The sequence below is a fragment of the Kryptolebias marmoratus genome, linkage group LG17, assembly GCF_001649575.2.
Source record: "Kryptolebias marmoratus isolate JLee-2015 linkage group LG17, ASM164957v2, whole genome shotgun sequence".
Lineage (NCBI taxonomy): Eukaryota > Metazoa > Chordata > Actinopteri > Cyprinodontiformes > Rivulidae > Kryptolebias > Kryptolebias marmoratus.
The window spans coordinates 565,507-586,651 of NC_051446.1; the positions used below are offsets into that span (position 1 = coordinate 565,507).

The following is a 21,145-nucleotide window of genomic DNA, read 5'->3' on the forward strand; positions in this document are numbered from 1 at the left end:
AAGTGATTAACAACGGAAGACCAACGCCGGAGCTGAAAGATTTGCTTCAAACTTCCGGTCAGAAGGTAACTCGCTCCTTCCAAACGGAGTGGTACTCCCGAAAAGACTGGCTGTGTGGCTGTCCTTCGAAAAACCGCCTTTACTGCTGGTCGACTGTACAAAATTTAATGAGATGTCAAAACATTTTGATGACACCAAACTGCAGAGCCTGTCAAAATATGCAAAGTTTTTTGACTTTGTCAGACTAAAGGCTGATCTAATTGGACTGTACAGCTCACAAACGGTGAGGAATGAATGCAAATCTCGTGGACAGCTTCTCAGCTTTTTGGCCCAGAAGGATCTTCTACAGACTGTTCCTGAGGCAACAAAGTTACTCCAGCTGGTGCTCACTGTTCCAGCCACAACAGCATCCGTGGAAAGGTCATTCTCTGCGCTGAAAAGACTGAAAACATACAGTCGGAACCGGACCGATTCAGGACGACTTTCCTCCCTGGCCATCATCTCCATTGAGGCGGAGAGACTTTTAAAACTAAAGGAAAATAAGGAGGACTTTTACAACAAAGTAACGGAGGTTTTTGTGGCGAAAGATAGGCGCATGGACTTCATTTACAAATAAAGGTAAGACCACAAATAGTTTTCATTTCAATCTTATAAAAAAATGAGATTAGACTAAGAAAAATACTATAGAATATTTAAAAACTAAATTTTGGCCTTAAATAAAATATTCTTTGTTTTTCTTTCCATGCTGTTCATTGAGCAATCTGTATTAAATTGATTTTTGTATCAGAATTAAAAGCTTTTAAAAACAACAGAATATTTCACTAAAGGTCAAAATTGAAATCTGTCTTTTTATACACCACTCTATACACTCATTTGTGTTGTATGAATTGTATAACTGCGACTGCCAACACACGGAGGGTGCAGAGCAAATGCTGCTTTCTATCGCTGCTGTAATTGTAATGTTTTTTCTTATGTTTACGTACCTTTTAATATGTACCTTACGTGTGTGTGAGAGAGAGAGTGTATGTGTGTGTGTGTGTATGTGTGCGTGCGTAGAACGCTGATAAGATACGAACTAACCAGTAGCCAATTGAATGAGCTACCCTTTTGGGTTTATATATTTGTAAATCTGACTCTAAAGTAGTCAGTGCCTCACCAACCATGAACCTCACCGCACGTCACTGCTCCCCACTGTCCTGTTCGCCCGAATGAGATGAAAGCCCTCCAGGGAGACGAGCATGATGATGGATTCTCTTTGTGGATTGATGTGAACTTAACAAAAAAACTTGAGTGAAACAAGAACAGCTTTTGTCAAATCAGGGTTGTTTCATTTATTGTCTATAAATGGATTTCAGCTGACTCTTATATACACAGTCTGGAAGCATACAAAACCTCACTATGACCCCCCCCCACAAAAAAAAAAAAAACACAAACAAACAAACAAACAAAAAACAATGCTTATCCTAATTTATGCTAATACCAGTTAATGGAACATTATGGGTGAACACTAAATGTATGAAATTTAGGGATGCACTGATACCACATTTTTTCAAACAAAGTTCAAGTACTTATATTTATTGCAAAAAAAACCTAAGGATGTCCCCTTGGGGACATTTTTGAAAATGGAGCTGTTTTTAGTTGATATTTTTTCTGTAGTCATCAGAAGTTGACAGCAAGCGACCAAAGGCACAAGACATTTGTAGAGCTTTAAGCTCTCCAGTGATGAGTTATCAGTAAGATAGTTAAAACATTAGCATCAACTTTCAGTAAACAGAGCACAAGAAATGGTTGAAATGGAGTGACCTCTTTCACCATCACTGCATAGAAATGGTTATCAGCACTTATTTTCCATGACAATACTGAGGTCTGATAAATGCTGTCTGCTGCTATTAATTAATTCTTTGAACTCAGTGTAGTGTTGTTGTTTTTTAGATATTTTATCAAATTACTTGTGTTGAAAGTGCTAGATATCATCCCTCCTCTTGACAGCTTTGCTGAGCAGAATTTGCAGTCCACTTTGTCACCATTGTTGACATTAAAATACCTCCACATTGCTGCTCCTCTACCTCCTGACTACTCAACTCAGAGGTCAATGTCACGCTGCTGTGAAGTGGTTTTGGTACTGTGGAATCTGAACACTTTTAGAAGTATGAGTACGAGTACACGAACATAATATCAGACCTTTACCCAGTACTGGTAGTGGTGCATCCCTTATCAAAATACTTTAAAACAGCATCCCTTTTACAAAAAGTCTTGATTTTTTTCTGAATGTAGCTCAATAACAACATATGCTAGAGAGCTCTATTTTTTTACATGCCACTTTTTTAACCTTTAATTAAAAATAAAAACACAAGTACCAACTTCATAAACTTTAAAAATGTAATCCAGACAAAACTAAATTAAGCCTGTTTTTAGTTGGAACAGAAACACTGGTAAGAAAGAAAAAGAAAAAGGAAAGAGGCCCAGAGTTCTCAAGCTGCACTTTAAAGGGCCCAATCAGCCCGGGACACAAATCTGCATTTTGGAACAACTAAAAGCTGCTGATCCAATTACCTTAAAGTGTGACCAGGGACAAAAGAGTTCAGCATGCCATCAGTAGAGTTTGTGGTAAAGCATTCCAGCATTTCAATGTGAACAGAAAGCTTCTATAATTGATCATTCATAATTTATCAATTTATTAATACCAGAATAACTGACATAAATGTTCCCATTAATGTGTATCAGCTTCTCTGGCCTAAGCATCATATTAGTACCAAGTGCTCTAGAGCTTACTTGTACTCATCACTGTTACTTGTACTTGTAACAGTGCAGTCTTGAGGGATAATAAATGTTTAAGAAGCCTTCTCAAAGTGACTGAAAAAAACCCCCACCTTTGTTAAAAGTGTAATTTGGAAAAAGCTTGCTTTTTTGATTAAACATCTTGACACAGAAAAAATACAAAATAAAGTAACACCTAAATTAAGCAATACAAAAGTTTGGATCTTTTGAAGCTGTTTTTCTTTGGGAAATGTTAAAAATAAATATGATGTTACCTGTTGTAGATAGCTCTTTAAAAGGTCTTAGTTTAAAGAAAAAGTTTAAATCTGACCGGATTGACGAGGTAACAGCTAGTCCAAACCAGGCCAATACCAAAGTGGATTGCTGCTGCTCTAAAACAACTCCAACCTCCAAAATTTCTCTGTCAATTTTAAATTACATGGTTATTTATTTTATTACGTGTATATATTTACAAGTGGAAAGAGCAGTGTAAAGGTTTATAAAGTAGCATTTGCATGAAAATTGAGCTGTTTTAGATAGCTATGTAGTTTGGTCAGAATTAAACTCTTATGTCTCTAAACTGAGGTCATTCAAATATTTATCTACAACAGGTCAGATAGTTTTTGTTCATGACCTTTTCCCACTTTAAAATATCTGAACTATTCCTTAAAGGCAGACTGCCTTTAAAAGTTTATCAGTTGTAGATGTATATCCAATGATTACTTTTTGAAATGTTTACTAAAATTTGTCCAGTGGTCAAGGAGATATTTTGCTAATGGAGAAACAAGATTGTCTCCAACAGTTAATACTAAAGATTTAAACAAAGATTTTACAGAATGAATAACACTTAGAGTATGTGTTGGGAATAACTGTCCACTACGACTACACCAAATTTTAAGTTCAGTATCTGTAAAATTGACTGAATTAGAGACGTTTTTTTTCCAAGCTCAGTTACTGTAGCTGTGACAACCATCTGGAATTGGATTGCTTTAAAAGTTAATCAGTTGTAGATGTACATCCAATGATTACTTTTCGAAGGTGTTATTGAAATCTGTCCAGTAGTTTACGAGATATTTTGCTAACACACAGACACTAGCAAAAACATTATGACCTGCCTTTGTGTGGCAAGCGATAAAAATGAGAGCTGATTTAATTATGGTGAATTTCCACCAGCTTTACTGAAGAATATGATTCAGATTCTGCACCCAAACTTTCAAAATCTTGTTGAAATTTTGAAGAAAAAGTTGTGTGGTCGATTTAAACATGTAGACCAAAGTTCAGTCATACCACTGAGCGAGTCCTTGGTCCCATGTCAGGGTCGTTCAAGTACATCAAGCTGATAAGTCAAAGCAAAAACACAAAGCAATTTGTCACAGAGACAGTGGACATCATCTGTGATCAATATGAGGATCTTCAGAGTTGAGCAGTTAGCAGGCTGATGTAGAAAAATTACTGTGACCTTTTGTTTGTTTCCTCTAAAAGCTCTAAATGGGGGTGGGGGGCGGGGGGCATCCAAGGAGCCAGAAGAGACAGAACAATATAAAGCCTTCAGTGGAGAATGAGTCTGCTTCTCTTTGTGCTTTTCAGTTTCACTCAGAGATAATCTAAGCTCCTGGTTGATACTGAGGATAAAAATGAGAGCTGAAAACCTCCAATCAGACATGCCATGTCTTGGAAATATAATTATATTACAGACAGATGGGGAGCAACCAGACTAACATGCAATGATAGTAATGACCTGAAGTTTTTTTTTAGATACATAAGTGGATGACAGAATCTGAATAATTCAAGAGATCGAGCAGGAAACAAGACTTGAAGGCCTCCGGAGAGCTGCTGCTAAGGAGGGAATTCTTCTGGTCTGTCTGGTGAATCACAGAAAACTGACATGAGACATGCTGTGAAGATAGCTTGAAAGTCTTAAAAAAGGCAGATAAAGCAGATGTTGGTACAAAATAATGCTTGTTCCTCGTACCTATCTGTGTAAAGTAACAGTGATGTCATGTATCCATGTTTCCTGAAAATTTTATCCAAATCTGTTCATTAGTTTTTATGTGATCTTACTAACAGACAGACAAATAAACAAACAGACACAAACTAAAAACATAACTTATTTGGTGGAGGAAACAAAAGGGTCACATGTAGGAGCAGAGACAGGTTTTTAACAAAGGGGTACCTGTGGCCTTGACCTTTGACCCCATAAACCTTGAAATCAACAGACATCATCGTTGACCCATGAGGTGTCCAGTTGTGCAGTTTGACATTCTTACATTAAGTAAAGTCAAGTCAAGTCAAATTTATTTATATAGCACTTTTCAGCATCAAAACGATATAAAGTGCTTTACAACATGTGAACACAGAAGAACAAAGTCAAAACACAAGAGGATCTGAACTAGCATATGAGGGCAAGCTAACTAGCTTGCTACAGTCATTGTAAGTCCCATGTACAACGCTGTAAAAGCTGCAAGTGATCGCTTTTATGTAAAAAACATATGTATGCTGCCTGTGTTTCAAATGGCTATCTTGTTGGAAAATTATCACTGCAATGGACTGGCCATTCATCCAAGATGCTCTAATGCTGCACTTGTGCAATAGTTTTAAAGTACCCTCCCCCCCCCAGTCATTTTATTTATTTATTAACCTTTATTTAACCAGGAAAATCCCATTGAGATCTTTTTCAAGGGAGGCCTGGGCCTGAAGGCAGCCTAACATGCATGTTTTTAGACTGTGGGAGGAAACCCGGAGTGACTGGAGAAAACCCACACAAACACGAGGAGGACATGCAAAATCTACACAGAAAGACCCCACTGGGGTTTGAACCTAAGACCTTTCTGCTGTGAAGCAACAGTGCTAACCACTAAACCATTATGCTGTCAAATAACTGATGGGTTATACTGACAAAAATGTTTCTTAGAATCTGCTGCAAAAGCCAAACTACTTATTACATGCAAAATCCAGACTGTAAAAAGTAAAAAACTATAAACAAGTTTTACATTCATGACATAAAAAGTTGGCATGGGGTCCCACACATCATACACTCATCACCTGGACAAACATGATCAGCACCACCTAGGAACACCTGACTGAAGACATTTTGTGCTATCTCCTCACTCTGCAAGACAGTTGCAGGGGTCTCGTAGCCTCACTTGGACCCATTGCAGCACATCTGCAGCCTGTATATATAAATAAATAAATAAATGTACACATACAGTTGAGTTATGTAAATACTCCTACTGTTATACTTCAAGTATTTTTGAAAGTGAGTACTTTTATACTACTTAAATGGACATTATGATAGTTTTCATTGTTGTAAATAGTTGTCAATTTGTTCTTTAACCCAAGTAAAGAAAAGGTACTTCCTCCACCACTGCTAAAAACTATGTGATTTTAAACATGTTTATTGTTTCTTACTGGTATACATGTTGCTGGGTTGTGCTGGACACTGCCGGTGTCAAAGCAGATGCTAAAATTGCAACATGTAAAAAAATAAAATAAAAATTGATGTTGACATGCTGACTTCACGTTTTGCTCTCAAAAACAATTTAGGACAGCAACAGAGCGTGAAGTTAGCATGGGTGGCTAACTAGCTATCTTGTCTGTGTGCAGGAGACAACAGTGTTGCTTTCAAAATATCCATGTTCAAAACGACATTACCACCAATGAATAAATAAGTGAAATAAAAACAAAACACTCACCATCCTCTGGTTGCTGCAAGGGTTGCTGTTTCCACAAGTTGTGTGAGGAGGTGTAGTCAGGAAGCCAGTGAGGCTCTGCAGGACTGCTTTGATGCCATTGACTGGGATCTTTTCTGCCTGCCACATGGGAATGACATCAGTGCAATAACCAACTGTATAATAGACAACATTAACTTCTGTGAGGACACCATCATCCCAACCCAGATTGTTCACTGCATCTCCAATGACAAGCCTTGGATCACCAGTGACCTGGAGGTCATGCTGAATGAGAAGTAGAGGGTTTTTAGATCTGTTGACAAAGACAAGTTGAGGAGGATACAGCAAGAACTAAAGGTAGGGCTAAGGAGGTGCAAATAAATCCACAAACAAAAGCTGGAAAATAAACTCCAGCAAAACAACAACAAAGAGGTTAGGTGGGCATGAAGATCACTGGCTTCAACTCTAACAACCATCAGCAGGTTAGGAGACAACTGGAGAAAACACACCTGGGAAAGGCTATAGGTGCCGATCTTATGAAAAATTGCGCTTTTCAGCTGTCCTGTATCCTGCATCACATCTTCAACACATGTCTACTGCAAGAAAAACCTGCTTGCAAATTTTGGAAAATAATCCTGCCTAGTGCCAGAATCAAAGAAAGTCTCTATATTTCTCTGTTGTGGACAATTCGTCCCATTTCTTTCATGACACCCTTCAAAGACAGCGAAGCTCCTTTTTCAACAAACTCACTCAGCTCTACTCCCACAGAGAATGCTTCAGGAAATCATTCCTGCCATTTTAAGTTTTACTTAATAACAGCTCATCTCTGTCTAACAGATGGACACCAGTAAACCTATACCTGCATACAACTGTTGTACAAATGTTATTATGTACAGTATACTCCACCATCATCGTACAGCGCTACTGTAAATTTATCAAGTCTGTGCACTACCATCATTGCACTACCTCTGCCATAATTCTTACTCTTGGTTTGAGGTTTGAGGTTTTTATTTATTATTTTTATTATGATTGTGATATTATGATTGTTGACCAAATGTATTTTTCACATGCAGAACATGACTGCACGATTCTTGAAATGTAATGGACTATGATGTACTGCAGTCCCAGCAGTTTTTTTGCATTATTATTGCTCTCACTGATATTGCATCGTCATTACTTTCTTTAATATTTCGACTATTACATTATCATACTGTGATCTCGAGAATGACTAAGTTGAAAAAAAAAAAAGAAAATAGTTGAATTTACTATTTATTTTTCTAATCTTTGGCATACTTACAAGCTTTTATAGTTTGTCAGTTGCAGCAGTCTTTAAATAAAATCTGAATGAGAGATACAGCTTAAAGCTGACTGGTCATGACCACAGATTTCTCTGACTTGTTGCAGGTTCATCGCCGTATTGATTCCTCTCAACTACAACAGGAAGCATGTGGACCTGCGTCAGACGGTTCTGCTGTCAGCAACTTGGATTCTGGCTCTGGCCGTGGCATCACCCATCATGTTTGGCATCAATAACGTACCGGGACGTGACCCCAGTGAGTGTAAACTGGAAAACAACGATTATGTCCTCTATTCGTCTGTGTGCTCCTTCTTCATCCCCTGCCCCATTATGCTGCTGCTGTACTGTGGGATGTTCCGTGGACTTCACCGCTGGGAGGAGACCCGCAAAGCCAAACTGAAGAGCAGCATCCAGGCCTGCCGCAAACTGCAAGAGGCTGCAGCATCACTGACTCCTCTAGCCTCACTACCGCCACCTCTGCCCCCTATTATAGAGCGTGAACTGACAGATATACCAGACGAGCCGTCCACCATACCATCAACGGAGCCTCCGCACCACTCAGAGTGCAAGCACAGCCCTATACCGATGGTGAGCTTTGCAGAGATCAAATTCAACCCCAATCCTAACAGAAGGAAGAGAGCAAAGATCAATAGCAGGGAGAGGAAAGCTATGAAGGTGCTTCCTGTTGTCGTTGGTGAGTTTGTTTCCTGTGCTAAAGCAAAAATCCAAAATCTCATAGCTTTTTGTTATGAAAACAGACATTTTATCAAGTGAAGTATTTCAATTACACTTTTAGAACTGTTGGTCAGAGACCAGACAAACTAAGAAATCTGAGAGAAGTCTTTGAATCACAGACTGGTTATATTATAGACCAACAGTCCCCACCTACTCTTGTTTGGATTTGAAGCCAGCAAGACCTGGTTTATGGGATTTGTCATGTAGTGGTTTGGAAGCAGAGTCTGTGCACTAGTGATGTGGGGTTTTAAGCCCTGCCTACACCCTCACACACAATCATGGTGTCAAATAATCTGTCTTTTAAGTATTTAAAAAAATTAATTTACCAAATAATAAATGGCAATGCTCTATTTGTTTAGTTGGATGGGGTGGTCTTAAAACTGTGGGATTTGCAAAGAAGCTTGATCCCATTCCAGATTCAACTTCTGGGTTCCTGTCGGAGGTTTAGATATAAAATCAGTCTATGGTTTGACTCCAACCTTCAAAAGATTAAAGTTCTAAATATGTGAGAGCTTTTCGTTGTTTCATTGCTCCAGTGCTGCTTAACACATTGAACAAGGCTGAAAATGAACTTCAAAAGGCTTGCCCTTCAAAGAGGAAGGTGCAGTTTGTAGTTTAAAGTACATTAAGGCCCATTTTGAGCACTGCTTGTTGATGATAAGAAAAAACAAACAAACAACTTGAGGAACAACATGACCACAGGTTTACTTTACTGCACCATAGAGCTACTTGATGAAATTAATTTTAATAACTTTACAGCCATAATAGCTGTCAAAATACATATTTTTTTAATATTCTTGATTTGATTGTTTTGTGTATCATCTATGGTAAAAATAACCACTAAATATGCATTATTCACTACCAAAAGTCTACCTCATAGTTTGTAATAAATGACTGAAATCAGTTCATATTTTGTTGCAAACAAGTCATTTGTTTACATTTGGACATTGATGAGTCCCCTTCAGGCAGTCTGATTGTAACTGATTGCCAAATGTAGTTGTAAACAAAGGCAAGAAATATTTTCAGTTTTCTAATGCAGTTTTTACAAAACCTCTGTTAAGTTTTAGTTACAATAACACCCAAAGAATTAATTATGATGTAGAAATTATGTTAGAAGCATAAAAATTCAAATCAAAACATAGGGTTTGATTCACAATATGGGTATTTTGACAGAAAATCAAATTTAGAAATGTCTGTCATTTTGCCACACTTTGCTTGAAATGAAGAAAAAGACATAAGCACTGTCAGTTTGCAGCATGGAAACTCTCACCAAGGTATTCACACGAAGAGTGCTGGAACAGATGATGACAGAAACCTGAGCTCCTCTCTGCCACCTTTAATTCCTGTTCCAGGGCCCGTATTCTTCAGTCAGAAAGAGTTAGTCTATTAATAGCTGTGCAAGTGCTTTCCCTTCGAACAGAGCAGCTAATCCCAGAACCTTCATAATCTGAAATCCAATTATTACATGGGGTCTGGTCAGACTGGCCTTCAGGTGTGCAGTTTTGCAATGAATCCGTTTCATACCTGGGAGTTTAAGGGCAAAAAATTAAGTAAACAAAACAAGATTTTGTAGGTTATTTTGTTTAGATTCCCTAAATTTTGTTTCAAAAAGTGTTTTAAAGAGCAGTCTAAACCTTATTGCCACATTTTTTTAAATATAGTTTATACAACTCTAATTCTGAAAAACTTGGAACATTGTGTAAAATATAATAAACAAAATGCAATGATCTGTAAATCCAATAAATCCATATTTTGTTTACAATGGAACACAGTAAACATATCAAATGTTAAAACTAAGAAATTGTACTAGTTTTAGGAAACAAATAGCGGAATTATGAGTTTAATTATGAGACTCTCTCCACTTCAGTACAGAGAAATTTCTAAAGAATTTAGAGAGAGAAGACAGTAGTGTTTCTGGATGGTGTTCACATATTGCTTATTTTTGTATGAAAGATCTTTCAGCAGCATTTGAAGATAGTACAGTAAACAGTGTGTACAGACAATGATTTGTGGAAGTGTTTCTGAGTCAATGCAGTGATGTTCATAACAGAATCAGACCTGTTTTTAATGTAGTGGCCCCTGAGGGTCCGAAGATCACAAACATTCAGTACTGACTTTCAGCCTCCCTCTGAGATCAGAGATTTCTCCAGATTCTTGAAATCTATTGATAATATTATGAAATGTAGATGATGGAATATTCAGTCTTCCCTATTTTCTGTTCCATCAATCTGATAGTTTCACTATGTTTAGACAGTTTGTTTTGCAGACTGATGAACCTCTGCCCATCTTTACTTCTGAGAGATTCAGCCTCTCTGAAATACTTTTTTTATACCCACAAAAAGGTACAATTTCTTTGTTTACACATTTGATATGCATATTATGTTCCACTTTGAATAAACTGAGTTTATAAAATTAGCAAATCATTAGTTTCTGTTTTTTACATTTTGCACAACATCCCAACTTTTTAAAAATTTGGGATGTACATCAAAATGTAGACATTTAGGTCTTCTTTCACCTCGTGTGCTCACTGCTATAGGATGTATGGTTTTCTCTCAAATCCCCCCAGAGTGCAGAATGTACACACTTAAATTCACAATGACTTGTATCTGAACAAAAAAAATTTTAACTTTCTCTTCAAAACTGAAAGTGAAGGCTCTTTGTTTAGCTTGTCATATTTCCTACATAAAACACTACAGACACAAAACGAAGTGTTAGTTTAATGACCAGACACCTGTTTCTTTGGAAGTTAAAAGTATTTACAGTTCTATTGTCTTAGTGTTTAGGGCTGCGGTAGCTCATTGGTCATTGCCGTGGTTTGTAATTCTGAGGCAGCAGGAAAGGCATCCAGCATTTAAAAAACAAAGCCACATCTCTTAGGCGAGATTGCTCACTGTGGGGACCCCTGCAGAAGGAAGCAGCCAAACAAAAAACAACAAATATGGTCATAGTTTTTGTTTACACTCTAAGACACTATGTAAACTTCACAAAGTTTAAATATGTGCTATATAAATTCAAATCATTTGCCATGTTTTATACTCTGTGCATCTGATGAGCTAGAAGTTAGCCTGGCCCTAAATAATATACTGTTTTTTAACTTTACTCTGAATCAGAACAAAGTTTCACAAAATATAACTTGTGTGTTATTGGAAAAACACCAAATTATGTAAAAAAGATCATAAAATAGATACAAAACAGGCAAACTTTTCCCTTTTTTTCAGGTGTGTCATGTCCTGTTCTCTTTACAGTTTATACATCAAAACATTAACATTTTGCTAGCTTAGTTTAGGGGTCCCCAATTATCTGGACCCAGATCACTTGTTAAATGTACTTGCATACTTTTTCACATGGTATTTCAGTTTTAGTGGCACAACTTTTATAGGCATTATAGTGGCCTTTAATTACTTCAGGCTGATAGGTCCCTCATCTCTGCTTCTCTTTCTGCAGGAAGAAAACATAAGAGGTGGAGGTTTTCTCTGTGATCAATGTGATCAATGTCAATCTGTAGAAATTAGGCCAGTGATGGCCAATATATATTTTTGGCCAATATGTTTTTGCAGATGTGTTGGCACTGCATGTATTTTACAAAATAGAACTATAATTACTGAACTTACATAAACATATACTTAACAACCCTTAGGAGAACTTGTACACCTAAAATTAATACATAGAATATATAAATGTTAAATGGACTGTACTGATATAGCACCTTTCTAGCCAACCAGGCTACTTAAAGGGCTTTATAACCCAATCTGTACCCTCATTTACCCATCATCCACACACATTCGTACAGCGCTCTACTACATCTCTACAAAGCTAATCTGAATGAATCATCTATAGCAGAGGTCCCCAATCCCCGGGCTGCGGACCGGTACCGGTCCGTGAGTCATTTGGTACCGGGCCGCACAGAAAGAATAATTAACTTACAGTATTTCCGTTTTATTTTATTTTCAGAGTCTGAACGACATTTATTTTGAAAACTGACCGGATTCTCTCCACTACATCCATCTATGACTCACTCTTAATGCATGTCAGAACGCTTATCTAGGTCATGTGATACGTTACCGCTAAAACAAACCCACAAGGACCAAAATGATTAAAAAACAAACGTCTCTGGAAGCCCTAGATGGGACCGTCTCATTACTGAGAAACAGGCACAGGGCTCCCACGGATTCAGCGTTATGGTGAGTTGTATTCTTCGTGCACTTAATATTTGTGGTGTATCTTATTTTAAAGAGCATGTTTAAACATCGCCATATTGACCAGAGAACATTAGGGGGAAGAAAGGGTGTTATTCATGTACCAGGACACAGCTAACAAAGCTGCGAGTACAGGGCATGTTTAAACATTGCCATATTGACCAGAGAACATTAGGGGGAGGAGAGGGTGGTATTCATGTTGATAACGTAATACCAGGACAAAGCTGCGAGTACACGTTGGATTTACATTTATTATGTTTTGAAAATACCCCCGTTTTCATGCCGGTCATATCATTTTATGTTGTTGTATTTATCCGTCACACCTTTAAAGGCCGGTCTGTGAAAATACTGTCTGATAATTAACCGGTCCATGTAGCTAAAAGGGTTGGGGACCACTGATCTGTAGACTCTAATCAGTACTTTAGATCACATTCATACATCAATGGGGGACATTGGAGGCAATTAAAGGTTCAGCATCTTGCTTAGCGACACTCCAGCATGTGACTGCATACTGGTGGAATCAAACAGCCGACCTTTTTTATTATTTAGTTTTCTCTTTTTGAAATGATACTGACCTTTATGGTTAACATAAAAATCCTGCTATGTGGAGTGCTGCCAAATAAAGTTTTGTATTAATGGTTTTTCTATCAGTGGACTAACAACAGAGTATCTATCTATCTATCTATCTATCTATCTATCTATCTATCTATCTATCTATCTATCTATCTATCTATCTATCTATCTATCTATCAAAGTAATTGGACTTCTATTGTGTAGTGGAAGACATTTCATATCTCATCTGGGGATTTTCAAACTTCAAACTTTCCGTTGCTAACTGAAACCAATACCAGCAACCTAACTAGCTATGCTTGTCATGCCATGCAGCTGATGTCCAGAATAGACCGATTTTGGACATTGGCACCTTCAAAATGTCTTCAGAAATGTTCCAGTATTCAATTTTTTTTTTCCTCCTGCAGGTGCGTTTCTCCTCTGCTGGACCCCCTTCTTTGTTCTCCATATACTGCGAGCTCAGTGCCAGGACTGCAACGTCCCTCCGGCCCTGATGAGTGTCGTGACATGGCTCGGCTATGTGAACAGTGCTCTCAACCCTGTCATCTACACAGTCTTTAACACAGAATTCAGGAACTTCTTTAAAAAAGTGCTGCACAGCTGCTGCTCCTAGAAGCCCAGAGACATAACAATGTGATGGGACAAATGCTGAATGAACAGCAGCTACAGGAGACCCTCCTGCTTGCTGATTTACTCTCTTTAGTCTGTCTGAAATACAACTGTCTCCTTCTTCTCTGAGGATTTATGTTTTTTTTTGTTTATTTGTTTTTAATGTGACAACAGCACAGTTTGAGCTTCAATTTTCCTGTGAGGCAGTTTCAGTCTGAGAAACAAACAGCTCAGGTGATCTATAGCAGTTCTACAATATGCAATGACTTTATAAATGTTCAAATTCATTTTTAAAAAATAAAAAAAAAACTTTTTTAAAACTTCTGATTGTTAAGATATGTTGATGATTTTGTTAAAAGCCTAATATTCCTCATTGGAATGCATAACCCACTGCTTTTTAAGCCAGAGTTTTAGACTAAGATCATTTAATATTGAGAAATGACAGAGTTATAGCTGTTTTGGTCAAACATTGACATAATGTTATGTGCAACTTTATGCAATATTGCAAGCTGTCATGCTCAGAGTATGCGTTGTGAATAACTCTATCCTACTGCCATATCAAATTTTAGCTCAAAATCTGTAAAATTGACTGGGTTATAGGTTTTTTTTGTTGTTGTTTAGGTTAATGTTGATAAGCTGTGGCAGGCTTCTTAATTTCAATTAACTCCAAAGGTTAATCAATTGTAGACATACATCCATTGATTACTTTCTGAAGATTTGATTAAATTTGTCTAGTGGTTCATGAGCTATTTTGAAGACAGATATTTTGGTAACAGACAAATAGGGTTTACTCCACCAGTTAATACTAAAGTTTTAGTATTAAAACTATTAGTAGTTTTAGGTAAATATCTTGCTCAAAGAGTAGCACTTGAAGTATTTATTCTGAATGACCTTCAGCTACTACCACACCAAATTTTGGCACAATATCTATGAATCTGACTGAATCATAGCCTTTGTTTTGTTTTATAAGATCAGCTGGCTCTGGCAGCCATCTTGAATTGAACTGGCTTTAGAAGTTTATTAGTCGGAGATGTATATTTAACAAAAATATAAACACAACGCTTTTGTTTTTGCTCCCATTTTTCATGATCTGAACTCAAAGATCTAAGACTTTTTCTATGTACACAGTAGGCCTTTCCCTCTCAAATTGGTATAAATCTGTGTTAGTGAGCTGAGATAATCCATCCACCTCACAGGTGTGTCATATCAAGATGCTGATGCACAGGTGTGCTTTAGGCCACTCCAAAATGTGCAGTTTATTTTTACTGTATTGGCCATACCATAACCACCCCATCTATCTAGCTGTCTGTGTGTCTACAAGATTAGTCAAAAGTTATGAATAGATTCTCATAACATTTTCAGGAAATGTCAAACATGGTACAAGTGATTAGATTTTGGTGGTGATCCGGTCAAAAGTGCAAGGTCACAGATGACTCTGCAGCTGGATAACAGGAATGGTAAACTCCACAGCTGGACACCTTAAATGTCAAGAGTGATTTCAAGGTCATGGGGTCAAAGGTCAACATCACAGCTGACCTTGTGCTCTAACTTAGCAACAGTGTAGGAATGTTAAACTTCACAGCTGGACACCTCATGGGTCAAAGATAATGCCTGCTGATTTCAAGGTTCCTGGGGTCAAAGGTCAATGTCACAAGTAACCCCTTTGTTAAAAAAAAATATCTCTGCTCCTACATGTGACCCTTATGTTTCCTTCACCAAGGAAGTTGTTTTTGGTTGTGTCCATTGGTTTGTCTGTCTGTCTGTTAGTAAGATCACTTAAAAACTAATGAAGAGGGTTAAATGAAATTTTCAGGAAATGTTGGGGTTGTTACAAAAAACAATGAATTAAAGTTTGGTGGTGTTCCACATGGTGATCCAGATCACACTATTTTTAATCAGAATGGGGCTTTGGTGGAGGTTTGCGCTCTTTGAGTGCTTCTAGTTGCTATTTTGTTTTGTACCTGTTATGCTGCCTCTTGGGCAGGTTGTCATTACAAACGAGAACTGGTTCTCAATTGACCTACCCGGTAAAATTAATTCTTATTATTATTATTGTTATTGTAAAGTAACTTTCAGAAAATAATCATTCAATGTACATGTCCTAGGCCTTTAATTCTGAATGTTTCATTCTGACACTGGTTTGACATTTCTGCAGCAAAACTAAATGTCAAAACTAAGTTCAGCAAAAAGTAAGATATCAGGTGATATTAGGTCTGCAGAATCTTCACAATGAGTTTCTGGGGACTCCACAAAGTCAAGTGAAGAAGTGAATGGATGATGGAAAGTTTGAGACAACAAACCTACGTAAAAGCTTTAAGATCTGCTCAGGCATTTTCGCTGTGATAAAAAAAGGGGAAAAAAATCATAGAAATGTAGTTCTGATAGTTATCATTAGGTATATTACAGAACAAAAAAACAAAAAACAGGCTCGTTCTTTAAAAATTCCACTTCAGGCGACCTGGTTTTAAGTGTAGGAAATGTCTTGTCCTGAGGGAATCCCCTTCATTTTCAGTAAGCAGCAGACACCTGAGCGCTGCTGGGATGGAAGACACAGCACATTCAAATGTCAAAAAGTCTGAAATTATTCATCAGGACCTGACCAAAGAGACCGTCCTGACTACTGTAAGACACACAGAAAGACAACTCTGACAGTAGCTAAAGGTGAATTTCTAAATAAAAGCGTAGCATTCCCTGAGTAAACGCATATCGCTTGTTGGCAAGATTTTCATCATAGTTTCATCAACAACATTTAATTCCAGACCTAAACATAACTATAACTAAATAGAAACTCCTGCATGAAGACTAAATCTATGGCAAAAGATGCACATCCAATGACTAGTTTCTGAGAGTTTAAATAAAATCCACCCAGTAGTTCATTAGATAGTTCCTTAACACAACAAACACACAAACAGATATGGCAAAAACATTATCACCCATCTTACACCTTTTGGTGGTGGGCAGAAATGCTTTAAAAACAGAATTCATAATTTCGGTTTTACTTATTTACTCTTGCCAAAACTAGGCCCTTCAAGGTCTGCCTGTCTAAAAAAATGTACGTTTTCTATTTATTCTCAATAAATTGTTGGTATTCTTTGTACCAAATTAATTTTCTCTATACTACAGTATTGTAATAAGAATGAGCAGACACCGTTAGTTAACAACTAGCCATAAAGTAAAGTTTTAGATGTAGTTACATACCTGGTAACAAGTCCGAGGTCGTCCCTGTTGTTCAGTCACCTGGTCTCTGAGCATCTGACCTGGACTCACTGCTGCCACAGAACCACAGGGGAACCACGGGGGAACCACGGGGGAACCACAGGGGACTTGGATCATCTGGTTCCAGTTCTGCTCAGCCTCTTGCAGATCTAAACCTCTGTTCTCCTTTGAACAGGAAGTCTTTGTTTTCATTTATCGGTGAGTAATCATGGGTTTATCATTCACTTGGATCAAAATGATTATCGCTCTGAGCTTTAACTCAGTAAAATGGGACCAGACAGATTCCACATCTCATTATTTAATGAAAAAACTTTCGTATTAAAACAGACTAATAATTCTTTTAAAAGAAAAGATAGCAAAAAAAAAAAATGGAGGTAAGATGAACCATCAGACTTCTGCTTTCAAATGTAATTACAGATGTGCTTTGGTTTTAAATCAGTTTATGAACATAAAATTTATCTAATCTCCTTTTCTCTAACGTCTTCTTTTCTTCTTCAGGACTGAACACTAGTCCTCAGGTCATCTGGGGGCCATTTCACAAAACCTAAATCAGGTTTTAGGCCAGTATTTTCTGTTTATCCTGTTTTAAAATATTCAGTTGGTTTCACAAAAGTAGTGACAGATAAGTTATCATGAAGATATATACACTATACACACACACACACCCACACCCACACACATACACACACATATAGTTGTCTCAGCAAGCTTTGAGCAGCATGTTAAAGATAAAGCCTATGAGACCATCTCCAAGCAGCCTGATGTTCCTCTGACTACAGCGTTATGTGCAAATGAAGCAATGAACCAATCCATCAATTAAAAATGGGTTAATTCATTCAAAGCTTTGTTTCAGTGACATCTAGTGGTGAATTGGGAGACAACATTGGGGTAATGATTCTGTGGCAAGTGTAACTAGGGTTTGTGTGAGTTATGTAAGATTGATTAATTGGTAAGCTGAATCTGTAAATGTATGTAATTAAGTAGTTGAAATGAGTCGTGCTTTGGGATACAGAGGATGTGCTGGGATGGTAGGGAGTGCTGTGTAACTAAAAAGCACCTCATGCAATGAAGCAGTGCAAACTGGTTTGAACCAGTCACATGATTCACTCAGGGCACCGAAGCAAAGGCTGTTCAGAGCTCATCAGTCACGTCTTTTTCTGCACTAAAGCAAGCTTTAAAGCAGCGGTTCAGGGAGATGGCAGCCTTGAGTTTGAAGCTTGTACCGGAGTGTCCCTGTCAGAAGGTCATCATTAAACTACAGCTGCACAGATTATTCAGAAGTTTAAGGTCCACAGTACTGGAGCCAACCTGCTTCAGGCCAGGCTAACTTCACACAATAAATCTCCGAGGTAACTTATGTGTCACTGCTTTTGTAGAACCAACTCAAAGTTAGGTTAAGCCAGGATACCCTGATAATCTCACCTAAATCTCTTATTCAGGTTTTGTGAAACAGCTCCCAGGTCGTGTTCACAACAACCAAACAGCTGCTGCTCTGGGTTCACACAAACTGTAAAAGATCAAATGTTTGACTTAGCATAAGAACGAAATAACACAAAATGATAAAAATCAGTGGTTATGTTGCATTCACAGAAATATGCAACAACATATTTATTTTCAGGATTTTTGAATTCAAAGGTAGATCCAATAGGGGAGACATTGCTAAAACAGCTGAGACAGCTGAGCTGCATGAATACAGTTCTGAAGAGTTTCAGTGTTCAGAGTGCAGCTTTCACTCTGACATGTATTCTTTGTTTGACTGACTTGTCTGACCTGTCTTTAACCAGAACTGTCTGCAGAGAGAAAAATCCCTTCATCAAGAGGCAAAATGGCAACAAAGCAGCAGGAAGCAGACAGAGAAGATGCAAAATAAATACATTATGAAGAATAATAAAGGAAATGGAAATCTGATCCATCCACTCTGATACATTGAACCAAACCAGAGTTGACTCCACTCTGGTTTAACTACTAAACTGTTTCTGTTCCCTGAAGCTTTATGTCCGGCTCTGAAGACATGGTAAACCCTGTTTTGGGAGAAAAACTGTTTGCACTTGAGGTCTTTGTGTTTGTAGCAGCTGATGGTATGAGGACCTACAGGCAGCTCGCTTCACCCTCACTTCACTTTGTCCATGTCCATAGCTGTGATTGGCTCCTCCTCCTGAACTGCCACGCCCCCTGCTGACTGACAGCAAGAGTGCTGATGATCCTTCCAGTCCTACAGACAAAACAAACAAGGATTAGTTCCCTTCACATATAATAAAGTTTTTCTTCTCTCACACTGATCAACATTAAGCCATGAATATCAAACACTGAGCTTAAAGAAATATTCCAGCCATTTTAAGTGAACTCTCCTTTGAACATGGGTCCACGTGGACAAGCCATGAGCACCTTGTCTATACCGTCTGAGTGGACCCACGTTCAAAGAAGATTTTGTCACCTTAAAACAACTCCAATCTTCCAACTAGAGGTGCAAATTATATCATTTAAACCTTTACACCACCATCATGTTTATACTGCACTGTTATTTTGTCAGAAATATGATCTTCCTGCTGCAGCTGACCTCAGGCCGTACCAGAAGTGCTACAACTAGCTGCTGCTGCCATTTACGCTAACAAAAAACCACAGAACTTTACGTAAATAACTGTGTAATACTAAACTGATGTTCATGTAAAGGTTTATAAAATGCTACTTACCGTATTCTGGCTCATGCAGTGTTTTGTTGCCCACCACCCACCTCAACTAGTGTGTGAATTATACAGGGACAATTTTTTTCCCCATGAAGGCAGCCCCATTCAATGCAAATATGAAATTTGGAATACGTTTTGGCATTTTTCCTGGTTTAACACTGTGTCTGCCATCTGTACTATAGTCATAGATTATAATAAATGACCTTCAGTCAATCAGTTCACATGAAAAACAATAATCTTTATCATCAAATGTTAGAAAACTATCAGCACAACAGACCTTCAACATATAAGAGCAGAGCGCCACCATCAATGTTCCAAACAATATCCTCATGACAAACTACGTCTGTAGAAGCGTTGTGTCTCTTTGTTGGTAAAGGAAGAGACCACAACTTATATTAAATATAATTTAAATTGAAAAATAAATGCATACTCAACCTGATTCAACAATCTGTTCAACAATAGAAAAGTAAAAGATAAAAGTTATAATCAGACTCTAAAAGCTTAAATGTTTAATCCTCTTTTAAATTTTAATCAAAAAAATTAGCTCATTGCTAATTGTCACAGAATGTTGATCTCAAGTAGAAATCAGATTTAGACCTTTGAATATAAAGTTTGAGAAGTTGTAGAGAGACAGATCAGCGTGGACATGGACTGTGACCCAGTGGACTCTGAGGACCAGTTCCAGCATCTGTGGGCCGTACCAGACCACAGCTTGTCTCAAGCTCCACAGACGGGTCACACTCTGATCTGATGTCCTCACTGCCTGCTGAACTCTTTGTCCTTGAGTGTTTTAGTGTGTCTGAATCACTGCAGCTAAACGTTGCGTTGACAAACAGCTGATCATGTCCACATGGAGACGTCTCTGTCTGCAGGGGAAATGAAGCAGGAAGAGCTGAACAGAACCAAACTGTTCTGGACCATGACCTGGGAAAGCACTACTAGAGTATGAACTGTATGGCTGTTTTTTACATGCCCTTGAGTGTGAGTGTTCATTTGTCTGTTAGCAAAATATCACACAAATTACTGAATGGATTTCAATAAAAATTTTAGAAAATAATCATGAGATGCATATCTACAACTAACTAGAGAAGTTGCATTTCCTGCGAAAATGCAGTGTGAATGCTTATTTTGCTGAAAGTGGCTGAAGATATGCTGAACAGCTGAAGTTTAATGAAGATGCAAAAAGTGGAACAGAAGCTGATTTGTAGAAGATTTGCATAAGCTAGAAGAACAAAAACTGAAAGAAGCAGAAATTAGTTTAAAAAGCTGAAATTAGTTGAAAGAAGCTGAAAATGAGAAGAGCAAAGCCGAAATTAGTTGAAAGAAGCAGAAACAACAAAAAGGAAAAAGCTGAAATGATCCTGAAAAAAAATTGTCATCTTTAAGCCCATAGAGCTGATCCCTGACCTATGA

At 37.8% G+C, this 21,145-nt stretch overlaps 2 protein-coding genes across 3 annotated transcripts in view; one reads left to right on the top strand and one right to left on the bottom strand.

Annotated features, from left to right (window-relative positions):
* Positions 1-14,466, top strand: part of drd4a (dopamine receptor D4a) — a 47,711-nt gene extending 33,245 nt beyond the window's left edge. Inside the window, exons 3-4 of the mRNA XM_017439547.3 lie at positions 7,830-8,416; positions 13,631-14,466. Of these exons, the coding sequence (XP_017295036.1) occupies positions 7,830-8,416; positions 13,631-13,836 (793 nt within the window). The 3' untranslated portion in view covers positions 13,837-14,466. The remainder of the gene's footprint in view (positions 1-7,829; positions 8,417-13,630) is intronic.
* A 4,148-nt stretch (positions 14,467-18,614) lies between these two features.
* deaf1 (DEAF1 transcription factor) overlaps positions 18,615-21,145 on the bottom strand; it is a 26,523-nt gene continuing 23,992 nt past the window's right edge. For both annotated transcript variants that reach the window (XM_017439556.3, XM_017439555.3), the window contains exon 13: positions 18,615-19,260. In XM_017439556.3, the coding sequence (XP_017295045.1) occupies positions 19,159-19,260 (102 nt within the window). In that variant the 3' untranslated portion in view covers positions 18,615-19,158. The remainder of the gene's footprint in view (positions 19,261-21,145) is intronic.